The sequence below is a fragment of the Chiloscyllium plagiosum genome, chromosome 7 (assembly GCF_004010195.1).
Source record: "Chiloscyllium plagiosum isolate BGI_BamShark_2017 chromosome 7, ASM401019v2, whole genome shotgun sequence".
NCBI lineage: Eukaryota > Metazoa > Chordata > Chondrichthyes > Orectolobiformes > Hemiscylliidae > Chiloscyllium > Chiloscyllium plagiosum.
Genome location: NC_057716.1, coordinates 65,718,381 through 65,736,522, shown reverse-complemented (window position 1 = coordinate 65,736,522; position 18,142 = coordinate 65,718,381). Strand labels below are relative to the sequence as shown.

Below are 18,142 nucleotides of genomic sequence, written 5' to 3'. Positions count from 1 at the left end.
CTGTTGCTGTTGCAAATTCCTCATCGCTTCTATCTGTCTCTTCAACTGATCCACTTGATCTGATAAGATTTGCATCCAACAGCATTTATGGCTGATATAATCCGCAGTAACCCTTAAACTCTCTTTAAACTCCCACATCTGACAAGAAGTACATATCACTGCAAAGGCCATTTTTGGTCCTTCACAATCTACAGACCGAGAAAATAACACCGTCTTATTCCTCTACAAACACTGCACCAGGTTAAACTAATAGCTATGGCTTATATTTTAAGTTTAATCAAGAGACTTATCTCCAAAAACATATAATCAAGAAAGAACCCACTGTACTCAGTAATATAGCCTTTCTCTATGGCAGACTTAAAACAACAATTAACTGATCTGATTCTGTGCTGTGAACTTCGCCCAAACTGGTTCCTCCAAGATTAGTTGTGAAATTCACTGTTTGTTAATTTTCCCAGATGCACTCTGAAGTCCAGCGATACATGAATTCAAAAACAGCAAAGTCAGTAACTGTGCAGGTTTTTTCTCTCTCTCTCTGCACAGCCCTCACCATGTGCTTCTTTTGTCTGCTCTTCTCCCTTTTAAAACTGCTGTTGTTTTGACTTCTTTTTCCAAAGTTCCAAAACAATGCAACAACATACAAAACAGTAATTGCTGCTCCTGGAATTTGAGGAAATCACCTCCAGCACCTAAAGTACCTCAAAAGAAAGGAGCAGCTCTTACAACCAGAAATGTTTCCTGTCCTCCATTTTGGATTACCCAGAATCCTTTTAGATTAACATTGGACACAATCCTGGGGAAGCAACCCTGGAAGCTAACTATGAAGATGTGGGAATAGTGGTGCCAGGATAATAACAAGAAGCTGCATCAGGATGGCTCCCTGCATTCCAGCTGCCTGGAATATTTTATAACAGCAGGCAGAGACAAGGATTGACTTTTGCATCATGGAGGTGGGAAATCATTTAGATCTCATTGGGGGACAGTAAGAGTGGATTGCCAGCACTTTCCCAGCAGCTGATCAGCTTCTGCCATGTGGACAGGCTGTCATTGTACTGGAGAAAGTGAGGACTGCAGATGCTGGAGATCAGAGTGAAGAATGTGATGCTGGAAAAGCACAGCAGGTCAGGCAGCATCCAAGGAGCAGGAGAATTGACATTTCGGGCATAAACCCTTCATCAGGAAATTATACTGGAGGCAAACACTCTGTAGCAGTCTAGCAGGCAGTTAGAACCAGAGGCTCCATTCCCAATGCTTTATCCAGAGACATTCTCTAAATCTGAGGGGCTTGTCTGCTCACTTGTCATTTAGTTTCATCCTTATCTGACTCCTACTTATTTCAGCAGTACTCATCTCTCCTCGTGAGCATAACTGTGGCTTCAGAGTTATCAGTTGTCTGGGCAGAGAATATTTTAAGTATAGGATTGGATATACTTGCTCCGCCAAAGCTGGGCAGCCACAAATGGGTGCTGTGTTCCCTTTCCATGGGTTATCCTGGTGCCAGAGTTGACATCTCACAGCAGGTCACTTCATCCCTTGCCAATGCTTTTTGGGTTCCTCAAAAACTCCATCCCTGATCTCTTGACTCCAGGTTACTCTTAATTTCAGCAGGACCCGTCAGGCACCCTGGTGAAATGAAATTAACCTGTACCGATTGATCTCTGAGTTCCAAATGGGACAAGGGAATTCCTGACTTGAGTCTAGAATTCTGAGATGAGCAAAAGGCCATGATAAAAAGCTATAATTCTGAAAATCTGCAATTTCAATAAAATTGTGCTGGCAAGTTGTGAAGCAAATAAATTGGATATTGTATCTATACTGGCCCAGTGAATGTATTCATTTTGTAGTGATTGCAACGAGGTCAGCCATATGGACCTCATTGAATATGAGTTCCCTGACTGGGGCTGTTAATCTAGTCCAATCAGGGAAACCTGGCTGACAGATATAAACAGGAATGTCAGAGAATCTATTCACTCTGAGCGAACTAGATCCGTGTCAAAGATCCTTCATGTGTAAGTAAAGGGATGACTTGGTGATGGGAGACCAACCTCTGCAAAGTTATTTCACATGTATCTCCAGCTTTCTTCTTTGGAGACATATTAGTTTTGATGCATTTGAGTTTGTTTTTCAGGCTCAGCCTAATTTACATAGTGTATTTTTAGGTGGTTCAAATGGTTGCTCAAAACAAAACCTGTTTCATGTTGTGGCCCTGCAGATTTTACAAATATATTTCTATTTATATTTTCTGACCAGAAAGGAGGCAACAGAAAGACTGCTTACCAGGAGAATGGACTTGTCCAAATTCCTGGGAATGTATCCCTGTGAACAAGCTGTGTGATCAGATCAACGATTGTTCCTTTGGTGAAGATGAAACAAACATCACGACAGGAAACAATTGCAGTGAGTAGTCTGAAGACATGGGGGAAATATTCATCCTTATCATCTGGGCATTAAGCTGATTACCGTTTTCAAGACCACAATTATACTTCAGAAGTTCACGATCAGGTCAAAGAAATAGGATTAGGGATAAGCCTTTCAGGACATTGAGCCTGTTCCATCAGTCAATAAGATCATGGCTAATGTGGTTACAGCCTTCTCTTCACCTTTCTGCCTATATCAAATTCAATTGCTTTTGCAACCATTAGATGAGTTTTCTTGCTAAATTACTTGCATATCTTCATGGCCACAAGCTTGGATGATGATTTAACTTGGCACCATTTTACAGCTATTTCTCAGAATTCAGTTCCTCACTAGATATTATTTTACGTAGAACAGTGTTTCTCCATCAGCAGTATGTGTCCTGCTGGGCCAACTAAGTCCAATGACAAGTTTCTCGCTAATAACTCAATCATTAACTTGTTCTGGGTTTTACAATTTGGCAATAAAAATCAATCTCAGCAAAATCAATGCAATTTGTAATGTACTTCAATATTTCCACGGATGACTAATACAATGCTGAAACACGTGTAAATATAAAAATACACTCCTCGGAAAAAGTGAGGTTTCGTTTTTCTCCCGGAGGTAACAGGAGTTTTTGATGAAATAGTGCATAAGTGTAAAAAGTTGAGAACTGCTGGCACAGGCAAATTTTAAGCTAAATCAACTGTAATGGTCTGGATTAAGAAGGGACAAACCCATGAAACTTTTATTCCTAATGCTTGTACAGTAACTTATCCTGGAATGCTATTGAAAATATCATTAGGTTTGCTTGTTCTGTCCTCCACTTGTGTTTAGCTTGTCAATATTCACTCATGTTTGAAAAGTAGTCACTGGGTGAGGTTTTGTCAGGTAACTGCAGCTTGTGGAACTATATTCTAATAAGTACTTTCAAAAACAAAGGGGAGGGAAATTGGAGACTCAATGATTTTAATTTAGATTGCATCATGTCTGAAAAAAGTTTCTGCCAAAAGTATTCTGCCTGTCATTTTAATATTAAATCAGCATTTTACACAATAAATCCATTGTTCAAGCTTGGCTCTTGCTTTTGCAGATTTTATGCATGGTGTTACCTTCGAGATAGTAATCCTCAGTTCTTTAGAAATCTAGAGATGTTTGTACGAAGTAATGTTCCATGCTCTGCCAGTACATTATAAAAATGAATCTTACACATTTTACTATCCATGTAGCTAACTACTAAAATCTCTCTGAATTTCCTGGGCATTAATGGAAAGAACGGAGGTAAAGATTTTAGACTTTAAGACTATTACTATAACAAACAAAATATAATTAACATAAGCTAAACATCACTAATATTTAGGCAACTAAAACATCAAACTGAAAAAAGGCTTGTTTTGCATTAACCAGCTAACATGAAAATAAATATGTCTTTATTCTACAATCCTGGCAGATATGTAATATTAATGTTAAGTTCCAGGTACTTTCCAGCTTTTCAGCAGCCTCACTTCTCTTTGCCTTGCCAGATCAAATCTTTCAGTGTCTTTTGATAACCATTTCACTCAGCCTGAATATTCCAGAACCAACTTTCACCATAAAGACCCATCTCACAAATCTTTGTTTCTTAAATCTCCAAAGATGTACTGCCATTTTGTTTTGAATGAGTGATCAGTGCCTAATTTTGTTTTGTTCTAACACCAAAGTCTTCACAGTGGTGGCCGTTTTTATTATATTCTCTCTGTCAGTCTCTTTCTCCAAAAGGTAGTTGTCTCTCTTTTTATTTTCAGATGTTAAGACTATCCTTAATTTTCAACATGTTTTAGTTTAAGTTTCTTTTCCCATGGCAACCAAATCACATGGGAATGTCTCCAAGCAAAGGTTTAGTAGATTCACTATTCCCACTCATCCAGATAATTTTGCTTTACGTTAAATTCGACTTTTACAAACATAATATTTTGTAAAGTTCAATGTCCATAATAAGGGTTAGGAAAGTTTAATTTGCAAAATAAATACAAGATCACAGGTTTTAATTTCGAAGAAAATATTGGAAGATGTAAGGAAATTTAACCATCTGATTACACTATTACCAGCATGTTTGTATTTTTGGTTTTATTAAATTTAAAGTCTCCCTTAAATCATGTGATATGTTTATCTTCTTTTAGGTGTAATCAACTGTGCTGCTTTGAGCTGTGAATATGCCTGTCATGCTTCCCCATCGGGGGGAGTTTGTTATTGCCCTTTGGGATTTGTCGTGAGCACTGATGGCCGTTCCTGTATTGGTGAGTGTTGCAAGTATTCCAGAATGTTTTCACATCAATGGTACTGTTTATGCTAGGATTCAAGGACAATTAAATGCTTTTAAATTAACAAGGTTTTATACCAATTGGCTGATCATCTGGTGTGAAAGGCAAAGTCTATCAATGGTGATTCTTGCAGAATAGTTTATTAGTGTGACAAGGGTGTCCACCTAATATGAGCACATGTGTGGCTCAAAAGTGGAGGAAAATAGCAAAACGTGATGGAGCTAGCAAGGTATAAGGTGAGGTGATGCTGGGAAAGTTGCACATAATGCTGAAGTCCCATTTATATGTGGCTAAAGAAAACTGCAAAGTGTTTACATTTTTGCGAGATTTGAACACAGCACATGATTGCACTTCCATCTGGCCCCTTTTAGCTCATTGAATGATCTAATAAGCTTTTATTCAGCATTTTAGCTTCTGCTGTTCTTCTCGGTCAAGTTGAAAGGAGCTCCCAATCTGAGAATTTCCTCCCTGGCATATTGTTATTATTGTTTGCAGTGGCCAGGTCTCACAGAAATTTATGCTTGGATGACCAGGACTCTGACCTAATTCGTAGTCTGCCTATCTTAGTCCCATCTTAACTCTGACAGGAGTGAGCCAAAAGAAATTGAATTCTTTTCTGCTCTCTCTTCATTTAGATTTTAATGAATGTAATGTGTGGGGAGCTTGTGACCAGCTGTGTGAAGACCGAATTGGAAGTCATGCATGTTCCTGTGTCCAGGGATATGTTCTAGAGCATCACAAGCACTGCCGAGCAAATCCCTCATGTAAGTTTTAAGCGTAAGCTTCTTATTTATTCTTTTAATCAATGCCTCTTCCTTTCAATGTCAAGTAGGAGAAACAAATGATCTTGCTTTTACTAACTACCTTCCACAACCAATGAAGTGCCTCTGAATTGCTGTCACTGTTGTAGGAAAGGGAAATGCAGCAATTTGGACATAGGAAAGAAAAAGAACAATGTAAATGCCCAGGTAACCTGCTTTAGCATTGTTTCAGGGATAAATAATAGCTAAGACACTAGGAGAACTCTCGTGCTATTCTTTGAATGGTGTCTTGAGATCTTTTTAGTCTAAGCCTGAGGCCCTAGTTTTCACTCCTAGATTAGGTACACAAAAATAGGAACATTTCCAGCTCCACAAATCCAAGCTTTAAAAATGATCGCCCAAGCTCCACAGTTTTGGTCTAGTGATATTGGCCTGGATCGTTAGTTGGTTGATTCCTGGTGAAGCAGGAAGAGCTGAGGATGCTGCTGGATTCTGAGGTGGGCAGTACCAAAAGCCTGCATTGGGCTTCACTGTTGAGTCCAAAAATAAAAGAATAAAACATAAAGCATTCCTCCAACTCTTGCACCACATTTCCTGCTCAAATCCTCCAACCTCACTGTACATACCCTGCTCAAATCCTCAATCCCTCACTCCACATGCCCTGCTCAAATCCTCAATTCCTCACTCCACATGCCCTGCTCAAATCCTCAATCCCTCACTCCACATGCCCTGCTCAAATCCTCAATCCCTCACTCCACATGCCCTGCTCAAATCCTCAATCCCTCACTCTACATGCCCTGCACAAATCCTCAATCCCTCACTCAGGTGGGCAGTACCAAAAGCCTGCATTGGGCTTCACTGTTGAGTCCAAAAATAAAAGAATAAAACATAAAGCATTCCTCCAACTCTTGCACCACATTTCCTGCTCAAATCCTCCAGCCCTGACTCCACATGCCCTGCTCAAATCCTCCAGCCCTGACTCCACATGCCCTGCTCAAATCCTCCAGCCCTGACTCCACATGCCCTGCTCAAATCCTCCAGCCCTGACTCCACATGCCCTGCTCAAATCCTCCAGCCCTGACTCCACATGCCCTGCTCAAATCCTCCAGCCCTGACTCCACATGCCCTGCTCAAATCCTCCAGCCCTGACTCCACATGCCCTGCTCAAATCCTCCAGCCCTGACTCCACATGCCCTGCTCAAATCCTCCAACCTCACTCTACATACCCTGCTCAAATCCTCAATCCCTCACTCCAAATATCCTGCTCAAATCCTCAATCCCTCACTCCACATACCCTGCTCAAATCCTCAATCCCTCACTCCAAATACCCTGATCAAATCCTCAAACTCCCAAGCTCCAGCCAAACCATCTAATGCCCTCTGATCATTTTAATGGCCATTTCTACACTACCTTCTTCATTTCTACCCATCCCTCATTACTATATATGCTTCTCTACCAATGTGCTCCATAGTCTTGAAATCTCCCATCCTAGGGAAAAGACTACAACCAAAAGCCAAACACTTTTTTAACCGTCACGTCTCTAATATGTTATCTCATATTCCACCTTTGCCTTCCTGATTTTTTAAAGATTATACAAACATTTTTCAAGGGGTCCTCGCAATTTGGTCCTTTAATTCCCACAATGGTCTGGATACATTAGATCAGATCCTGAAGCAAACTTCGAAGAATTCTGTATCTGCACCGCCAGGTCCCTCTGTTCTACAATACCACCTCAGCCCCTACATCATTTGTACTGCATCTGCCATTTTCAGCTGTTTGATCAAGATCCCCTTGTAAGCTTAGAAAACCTTCACTGTCTGAAATACCACCAATTTTTAACCATGCCTTCTATATTTTTATCTAAATCATTTGTATAAATGACAAATAAAAGCGGACCCTTAACCAATCCCTGTGGAACACCACTAGTGACAGGCCTCCAGTCTGAAAAGCAACCCTCCACCACCACTGTCTCTCTCCTGCCATTAAGCCAATTATGTGTCCAATTGACAAGTTCACCCTGAATTCAATGTGACCTAACTTTACTAGTTAGTCTACCATGCAGAACCTCTTCAAAGGGTTTTGTAAAGTCCAAGTAAACAATGTCTGTTGTTCTGCCCCCATCAATCTTTCTGGTAACTTCCTTAAAAAACTCAATCAAGTTTGTGAGACATGATTTTCCTCGCACAAAACCATGCTGACTTTCCCGAACCAATTTTTGCGTCTCTAAATGTCCATAAATCCTACCCTTTTTTGATCTCCTCCAACAATTTACCGACAAGCGGTCAGAACTCACGGGTCTATAATTCCCCGGTTTCTCCTTAACAACTTTCTAAAGCAAAGACACAACATTAGCCACCATCCAGCCATCAGGCATCTCATCTGCAGTTATAGATTATACAAACATTTTTGCAAGGGGTCCTCACAATTTGGTCCTTTAATTCCCACAATGGTCTGGGATACATTAGATCAGATCCTGAAGCATTATCCACCTTTATATTTTCTAAGACCTTCCGAACTTCCTCTTTTGAAATGCTAACTGTTTTTAAACCATCAAAGTTTATTTCTTTGCATTCTCTAAACTCCATTTCTTTCTCCACAGTAAAAACTGATGTAAAATATTCATTTAGTATTTATCCTATCTCCTGGGGTTCAATCCAAAGATGACCTACTTGATCTTTAAGAGGCCTTACCCTCTCTCCAGTTACCCTCTTGCTTTTAATATATTTATAGAGTCGCTTTGGATTATCCTTAACCTTATCTGCCAATGCTATCTCATATTCCACCTTTGCCTTCCTGATTTTTTTCTTAAGAATGCTCCTACACTCTTTATATTAATTAAGAGATTCAATTGAACCAAATTGTCTATATCTAAAATAAGATTCTCTTTTATTCTTGACTAGAACCTCAATATCTTTATTGATCCATCGTTCCTTAATCTTACCAGCCTTACTCTTCACTCTAACTTGAACAAAATGCTTCTGAACTCTCATCATCACAATCTGGAAAGCCTCCCATTTGTTAGTCATCCCTTTACTTGCAAACAGTCTACTCCAGTCAACTTTTGATACTTCTTGTCTCATACCATTAAAATTTGCCTAACTTCAATTAAAAAAAGTTCCAAGGAAGTCTTATCTTTTTCCACACCATTTCAAATCCAATGGATGAATTTTTAAAAATTGCATGGACAGATCTGGAAGACTTTAAACAGGAAATTACTATATTATAATGACTATTTCATTACTGAATTTCAGATCTCAATCTTGGATTTAAGTTTAACAATCAACGCAGTGTTTATTACAATAACATCCACTGTATTTTCCTTTCATTTAATATTTTCTGAACTTATCTGGCTGTAAGCAAGAAATTCCATATTTATTTGCAATAAATATATCACTGCGGTGATTTAATTTTTCCTCATTCTCAATGAGTTGAATATTCCTTTGTTGACAAAGGTAAACTGGTTATTTCACCTTTCCACCCTCCTTCTCAAACCCCACTCTTGCAGCCTTTAATATCCCTAGACTTGCAGCTTTGGATGTTTATTCATGCTACCCTGTATTGTCATCCAGATTTTGGATTCCAACATGTGCTGTATCTTGGAGGGATTGAAAGACCATGCATGATTTCTACTTATCTCCTCTATTCTGCTATCTTGCAGTTTTGTGGAAGAAATAACACTGAAAAAAATACATATACCTTTGCAGTGATTGCAGACCAGTTGGACATTATAATGTGAATACCCTTCTTATTGCTGAAAGTCGCTGATTCACCTTCTTCTGCCTTGCTAATGATATGAATGCATAAGGAAAGCCAGCCATCTTTATATCATGATGATACATAGTTCCTTGAAAGTGACATCAGGTAGACAAGGCATTTGGCATGCTTGCCTTCATCAGTCAGAGCTTTGAGTACAGGAGTTAGGATGTCATGATACAGTTGTAGAAGACATTGATAAGGCCACGTTTGGAGTACTGCATACAATTATATTTTCCATGCTATATGGAAGGATGTTATTAAATTGGAAAGGGTGCAAAAAGGTTAAAATGTGTAACCAAGACTGGAAGAATTTCAGTTATAAGGAGAGGCTGGAAATGCTGGGACATTTTTCACTGGAGCAGAGTAGGCTGAAGCATGAATTTATAGAGGTATATGAAATCATGAGGGGCATAAATAAAATTAATAGCCAAGATCTTTTCCCCGGGGAGGGAAGTCCAAAACTAGAGGGCATAGGTTTAAAGTGTGAGGGAAAAGATTTAAAAGAGACCTGAGGGGCAATGTTTCACACAGAGGGTGGTGCATACAGTCTATTCTTTTATAACACAATAGAAGCTTCTGCCAAACTGCATGCAAGCAGGACTTACTGACTTCTTCCAAACTTGAAGAATATTGTCCTCAGCAGCTGCAATCAGCTTCCTGAGCGGGCACCTTAAATAATAAGCTTTAAAAGCTGCTATTGCACCCTGGTGCATGGGTTGAATGAGAGAGGTTATCTTTGGAGGTAGGAGAAAGTCAGGACTGCAGATGCTGGAGATCAGAGTCGAGAGTGTGGTGCTGGGAAAGCACAGCAGGTCAGGCAGCATTGGAGGAGCAGGAGAATTGACATTTCGGGGCATAAGCTGATCAGGGGCTTATGCCCGAAACGTTGATTCTCCTGCTCCTCAGATGCTGCCTGATCTGCTGTGTTTTTCCAGCACCACACTATCTTTGGAGGTAAAAATAGCACTTTGATGTTTTTAGAAAGCTCACGAGTGGTGCAAGGGCGGCTTGGTGTATTGTCCAGAATGAGGAGAATCTTGAAATCCAAAACATTTCTCCTCCAATAATTTCTAAAAGTATCCTCGAAAATGTCAACATTAAGATCAGAAAAAAATCGACTCTCTTTTGCTTGACCTGAAATAAACACCATGGTAAGGCAGAGTGGAACACCAACACAGGTTTAAGCTTTAAGTCTCCACCAGCATTGACACCCAACTACACAGTCATACAATCCTTTGTGACCTTAAAAGCTGGAGCGTGTGCTTCATTCTTAGAAATGAGGATTCTGGATAGCATTCACTTCCAGTCTAAACCTGTCTCATCCAAACTGAATATTTGATCTAAGGTGTAGCCTTCTTCCTCAATCACCACGGGAGAAAATGACAGTGCACATTCCTCATCTGCACTGGCAGCTTCACCACATTACATTATGAAAAGTGTAGTGGTTCTTAAATCCAGCAAACCAACCACTCCTCGCACTGAAGGCAGGCACATCTGCAGGATTTTCTGTTTATTTTCCTTAGGTATTCATAAATTGATAAGGCTTTCTGTTTTATGGTGAGAAATGTGGTTCTGGATTGATTTTGCCATTGATCTTCTATCTACACGCTTAGAAGCCACTCCATCTCCTCAAGTTCCTTTGTTCATGATCTCACAGACTTGCTAGCATGCAGACTTGTTCAGGATCGAGCAACAGGATCGAAAATTACTGAGTAGAGCCACTGTAACCTTCAGGAAGCACTTCACCACAAAGCATGCGAGCCATATGACGTCAACGCGAGTCCAGTCCTCAGCTCAACGTGATACCTAATACTGGGATGGAATTGTGTCATAGCTAATGGGAGTTTGGGTTTTAAAAAAATAATTCCCCAATTCACCAATCGCGTTACAGCCAAATTATACTTATAAAACGCGTTTTATAGAAGAATGACCTGTATATGAAACAAGCTATCAGAGGAAGAGGTAGAGGTGGGCATAGTTACAGCATTTAAAAGATATTTGGACAGGTATGTATTTAGGAAAGGTTTAAAGGGATATGGGTGAAACACAAGCAAATGGGACTAGTTCAGTTTAGGAAACCAGATCAGCATGGACAAGTTGGGCCGAAGGGCCTGTAAGATTATAAATAGAAAATATAAATTTATAAGAAACACTGCAGACTTTTTCACATGGCTGTTATAACTTTTACAATAAAATTAAAACTTAGAATTCACATCTTGTGTTATTGACTTGCTGGATATAATTCACATTACTTTGGTTACTTGAATGGGTTTTATTTTCCTTTTGTATTATCCGCAACTGTTTCTGCTGTTGACCGTCAGATTAATGAATTGAATTCAAACTCATATAGAACTGTTCATGTCTGTGGTATTTCAACAAGTTCCAGAAAGTCTGCAAATGACCAGTTTAAATGACAAAAGCAACAATACAGTATTTTAAGTCGACTTTAATATAAGTGAAGTTCTCAGAGATATTTTGATTAACAATAAAATCACAAGGAAAAATGAATATGTTGGAACATAGAATTGAACTAGCAAGTACTCAGACACCCTATTTATTGAACTTAAACAGCCCCTTCAAACGAATCAATAGCAATTTTTAGTTTAGGAAGAACATAACTGTGCATTTTCTGTTGCTTTGTATAGAGTCTGTGTACTGATGCTTATTAAAAATTGACACATATTGCAACATCTGTGAATACGGCTATGGTCATGACACAATAAAAGCTAAGCATTATTTCTTAAGTTTGTATTAGCATAGCTGAAAAATATTTTGGAACCCTTCAAGCATTTAATATAAAACTATTTCCTGCCTTTTAGCTGGAATTCCATCCATTATCTTCTCAAATGGTCGTGATTTGCTGATTGGTGATGTTCATGGAAGGAATGTACGGATTCTTGTACGGTCTCGCAATCGTGGCGTTGTTGTTGGTGTGGATTTCCACTACTATCTGGGCAAAATCTTTTGGACAGATACTATTCAGAATAAGGTCGGTAACCTTTCCAAAGGTGGGCACAGAATCAATATCTTGGGAAATATGAACTTGTGTTGAAAGCTTTTTAACACCATGCATATTGTGTTTCTAAATTCTGATTTCCCAAAGGTATTTCACTGTTGATAACCTGTTGCTAGTCTCGTAACATTTACCTGATTAAACTTTCTACATTCCAAATAAAGTACATTGTTGAATATGGAAATTATGAAGGTGACAATGAGTTCCTGCAGACAATTGCAAAGTGCTGAAAAATTCAAACCTGAAAGACTAGCTCTCCTGAGCATCCTTGCACCTAACCCAACTAAACCTTTTACTGGCCTTTTTTGCTAAGCATGCAGTGAACCTTTCCTCACTTATCTCAACTCCAGTGTGGGAGGATGAATTCTTTGAAGAGTACCCGGTTTGATGCCAATTACACAAAGCAACTCAGTCATCTAGTAATTAGAGGAGTTGCATTGGCTGCGAATGGACTATAAAAGCATCAAGAGAAACACTGCTCAATCTAATAGTCCTACAGCCAAAGAATTATGGGGCCAGTTTACAAAAGACACTTGTATATGTTTGTAAATATCCGCTATCCACACCTATTACCCAATAAGACTCTGTTGGGTCAGTTTAAGCTTCTAATGAGAAATAACTGAGTAATAGCATCCAAAACTACAAATCTTCTGAATACAGAAAGCTACCTATTAAATATATTTAATGTACATGTATTCTGTATTTCTCTTTGACATTAAACTAAATATAAAGTTGGTTCAAATTAATCAAAATAATTTGAAAGGCTTATATTTAGGATATTTAACTTGGTTTTCTTGTTTTATCAGCTGTTCTCTGTAGATCACAGTGGCTCGAGAATCCAACAAATTTTGAATGTTTCCATTGACACTCCTGAAAACATAGCTGTGGACTGGGTAAACAATAAGTTGTATGTGGTGGAGACAAGCATTAGCCGAATTGAAGTAGTAGATCTGAATGGAAGTAATCGGATTACACTCATTGCAGAAAACCTGGGAAACCCTCGAGGCATTGCTGTTGACCCCACTGTAGGGTAAGAGCCAATATAATTATTTGGTATTCTGAAACAAATCCTGCTACTTATTTGACTTTGGAAAGTGACCAAATAGGTTGCATTAACCTGGTTTGCTTCCATAATTACAGCTGCAGTGGTGAGGCCAGTTAATGTTTATACTGACTTCATGAACTCGAAGTGGATCCTGGCTTTCTGAGCTCTGTAGCAATTTTCATTTCCGAAATGGTCAGTCAAAATTGAACTGGGGTATCTTAATTCTTGTAATACTAGATGTTGAATTTCCCTTGGGCACTGAACAGATCTGCTAACAAGTGCCTATAAATGTCAGGCAGTCAACATGAACTCAATGGCATCAGTCCTGTCTCTGAATCATAATGTTGGGGATTCAAGTTCCCTTTCAGAGATTTGAGCACTTGTGCCCAAGTTTTCATCTTACTAAGAGGCTCTGTATCATGGCAAAAATGGTGGAAGTAGCCTGAAGTTTAAACTTCACACGGCTAGGCCATGCTTTGTGCACGTGCATTTTATGGTGACAACTGACCTATTCACCAGCTGCTCCCAGTGAAGTGGGTTTTTGGCATCCCTGTAGCATGCACATTAAATCTGCTAAGAATGGATTTAATCATTGTGGTTTTATTTCGATAGGCAGGTTACCCCTTAGGAAAGATGAGATGCTCTTATTAATATGATGCTGGATTGCCTTTGCAGGGGATGGGGTTGGGTTGGGTGGTGAGGAGTGAGGTGGACAGATATCCTATGGAATTATTAGCTTCATGGAGCCAGGACTTCTTCCACCTCTTGTACCCAACCTGGGAATGAAGAATGGAGCTGTAATCTAGATAAATACTTCTGTGCAATACTGAAAAACTATAGTACTGTCAGAGGTGGCAAGGTTAAACTAAAACCCTGTGGGGTTCTCAAGTGGATGTATCATATTCTTTGGCATTATTCAAATAAATTATTCTCTTCCTAAGATAATTTGATATACATTTGATAATATTAATAAAATAAAGTGAAATTAGATCAAGTAACAGATAAAATTGATAACTTTGCATTGTAACAAATAGCTTAAAATATCAATTTCTCAATTTCCAGCTACTTATTCTTCTCTGACTGGAATGATATTTCTGGAGAACCCAAACTAGAGCGATCCTTTATGGATGGAACTCACCGCTTTGAACTAGTCAAGACAAAGCTAGGATGGCCTGCTGGAATAACACTGGACATCATAACAAAAAGAGTTTATTGGGTTGACAGCCGTTATGACTATATTGAGACTGTAACATATGATGGACTTGAAAGGTAAATGTGTCAAGAACAATTTATTGACTGTCTTTGTTTATTAGATCCAACTGTTTGGAAATGCCTTAAAAAGCTGGTGTTTTCCTTACATTCAACTCCTATTTGTATTAAGTTTATCGGGAATATTTCAGGTCTACCATGTTCTAAGTACAACCGTATCACTGTTGCATATTTTGTATGTGCTGAGCTATAGAAACAGAAGTGTTAAATAAATGTAAAAACCTCCTCTGTACCAGAATTGTCACTCCTATTTTCACATAACTTGAGCAGTAACTATTTTCAGATTTGCTTTTACTGTGAAGGTGGTTGGTGCAGAAACTTCAAGGTTGTGGAACTTGGCAAACGCCATCTACAAGATTAATTAAAAATAGCACCATGCTGAAAAAGAGGCACTTCAAAGGTTTCAAGTTTTAAGATCAAATATTGGAGTTAATTTTTGACGTATCTAGTAACCACAAGTTTAGTATAGTGGCTGCTTAATTTATTTAATGAAAAAAGAGAAAGATGAACAAATGATTTGATTTATTTATTGTTACATGTATCTTGTTACAAAAATGTATGTATAATGTGGTTCTGCTTTGACCAGCTTCTTTAAGAATAAATTGTTGTTTCTTTTGCTGAGAAAAACTAGAGTAACTGGGAAATGATGGTGGGGTGAAGGGTGCGTGTGTAGTAGGAGGTGGCTGTAGGTGGACAGAGGGGCAGGGTACTTTCTGCTGTTTGGTGTTATAGTTGGGATATAATATGATGCATGTAAAACACAATGATGTGACTGCACAAATGAGTGTCATCATTGAGAGAGGACACCAGTGTAGAATGAGCATGTGAAAAGAGAGATCTTAGACAGTATTGTAGGGAGCTCTGTTTTATAATCAATGATGTTCTGACATAAACAAACAAAAGTTCCAGTGTAGAACGTGTTGAAGACCCTTGCTTAGAGATAAGGAGTACACAGCTTTCTGGACAGCATATGTGAAAATCAATGTGTCGGTAGCAAGTTATATTTGTTGGTGGTTAGTCATTTCAGTCCCAGGACATCTCTGTAGAAATCCCTTAGAATAATGTCGTAAACCCAAACATCATCTCCCTCCATCATGCAGTCATAAATGGCAATGTTCACTGCTGATTGCAAAATGTTCATTTAGCAGAAGGTAATGGTCTGGAGAATCTTGGACTGTAGTTGTTTGCACATAGTGTCCCTGTAGCTGTTTGCTTCTTATTTCTAAGTAAGGCTTTTAATACCTTATACATTGTAACAATTCTTTATTTGCATCTATACATCAGATCATGATGAATATAAACTTCATATTACATTTCTTTATCCATAAAAAGCACTACAATCTATCATACATATTAATGTACATTATAGTCCCAATATTTTTGGTTGAGCAAGGGAAAGGAGTTAATGTGTTTGTGAAACTACTTCCATTTTGGCACTTTAAACTAGCTCTGTATACTGAATGTTTCAATTGGACACTTTAACATTTTCCATGCCTTGTATTGGACCCAGACTTCGAATAGACAGTTCTCTTCAATTCCGACTTAAAGATGCAAGAATACAGTATCGCTGTGGGCAGATAGTCTTTAAATGATTGCTGCAAATGCTGCAATTACAAATCTTGCTGCTTACTTAATGCTGATGAACCTGAATTTGTGTCTTCTGTGAGCATGGTGTGACTGTTACACAGTACGTATATATACTGATGCTTGTACAACTGCTCTGTTACCTTCATTAAATAAACAAGAGGGAGAAGGAAATCTGAGGACCTGAAATGTTAACTCTGATTTCTGTCCACAAATGCTGCCAGACTTGCTGAGCCTTTCTAGCAATTTCTGTTTTTGTTGTTGAAGGGAAAGGATATTCCCTGTGAAATTAAATCTATTTGCAGGTTTTGTACATGAATTCTTGTAATTAACTCCTCCTAGATACAGTGGAAACTCTTTCGAAAGTACTCCCCCAATCTTTAAACAGGAAAGCTGTATTAATTTTATATTTACTCCCTAATAGTCTCACTTGATGAGTTTGTAAATTGTTTTCCATTTTTGCTAAATTTTGAACAATACTGTGCGATTCATCTGCAATAGGCACTACAGAAGCAGGTGACAACGAGGGAGGGCACTAGGTAGGGCGTTTGAACAGACTGTCTCTGGAGGAAATGTTATCTTGCTTAGAAAGAGAACTCCTAGAGAGAGCGAAAGACAGACAAAGGATTTCCTCAACCAGATGTGAACTACATGCTTAGCTGCATTCAGATACTTGTCCTAGATTAAGCTTACTTATTTTCATGTTTGTAAAGACCTAATGCAAGTGGCATAAAGAATTCCTGCATCATGGACTTAAGAACATCTATATACTTACAACTTAGTTTATAGATCTGAAGTCATTCAAACTGAATTGAGGCTGGTGAAATTTATTTCATTTCAGGCATTTAGACTGGCCAGAAAGGGCTTCATTCCCATTATTTGGAATTTGAATCCTGTTACCAGAAATTTCAGGTCATGTGCCACCCAACTCCTTTATTTCTAATGATCCTGTTGAATATTGCAGTTGCATCCATTGCGTTTGAATTTAATTTCAGTGGGGGAGGCCCTCTTGTGGCAGAGTGGTAGTGTCCCTACAGAGGACCAGGTAGCCCAGGTTCAAGTCCCACCTGCTCCAGAGGTGTGTAATATCATCTCTGAACATGTTGATTAAGAAAAATAGGTACACATTCGACAGGATACACTCTTTATAAATACAGATGTCTGGCAGTTTTTTGCCAGTGGCTTATGTTTTGTCTTGCTTTTCCACAGAAAAACTATTGTTAGTGGAGGTGCTGCTATTCCCCATCCTTTCGGAATAACTAATTTTGAGGATAAATTATATTATACTGATTGGACAAAGATGGCACTTATGAGAGCCAATAAGTCTGCAGAAAACAACCCACAAATTCTCCATCAATCTTCTTTGAGACCATTTGGAGTCACAGTTTATCATGCATTCAGACAGCCATTTGGTAAGTTTAATTACATTACATAGATTTTGAAGAATAGTTGATTTACATACTCTAATGCATGGTTGAAAGTGATACAGTAAATTTTAGTGCACAAGCTATAACTGAATTTTAAAAACTTATAAAAATCAATTGGTTTCACTTTAATTGCACTTGTGGAGCTTCACACAATGTATAGCAAATTGCCACAGAAATTAACTTGATGTGAACAATTTGAAGTTATTTATATTGTCATCATCCTATTGTATCTGCTGGTAGACAATAGACAATAGGTGCAGGAGTAGGCCATTCAGCCCTTCGAGTCTGCACCACCATTCAATATAATCATGGCTGATCATTCCTAATCAGTATCCTGTTCCTGCCTTATCTCCATAACCCTTGATTCCACTATCTTTGAGAGCTCTATCCAACTCTTTCTTAAATGAATCCAGAGACTGGGCCTCCACTGCCCTCTGGGGCAGAGCATTCCACACAGCCACCACTCTCTGGGTGAACAAGTTTCTCCTCATCTCTGTCCTAAATGATCTACCCCGTATTTTTAAGCTGTGTCCTCAGGTTCGGTACTCACCCATCAGCGGAAACATGTTTCCTGCCTCCAGAATGTCCAATCC

At 38.8% G+C, this 18,142-nt stretch overlaps 1 protein-coding gene across 2 annotated transcripts in view; it reads left to right on the top strand.

The window, feature by feature from the left end:
* lrp2a (low density lipoprotein receptor-related protein 2a) overlaps positions 1–18,142 on the top strand; it is a 333,042-nt gene that overhangs the window by 101,162 nt on the left and 213,738 nt on the right. For both annotated transcript variants that reach the window (XM_043693942.1, XM_043693941.1), the window contains exons 8-14: positions 2,251–2,397; positions 4,554–4,670; positions 5,330–5,458; positions 12,031–12,200; positions 13,031–13,254; positions 14,332–14,538; positions 17,332–17,534. In XM_043693942.1, the coding sequence (XP_043549877.1) occupies positions 2,251–2,397; positions 4,554–4,670; positions 5,330–5,458; positions 12,031–12,200; positions 13,031–13,254; positions 14,332–14,538; positions 17,332–17,534 (1,197 nt within the window). The remainder of the gene's footprint in view (positions 1–2,250; positions 2,398–4,553; positions 4,671–5,329; positions 5,459–12,030; positions 12,201–13,030; positions 13,255–14,331; positions 14,539–17,331; positions 17,535–18,142) is intronic.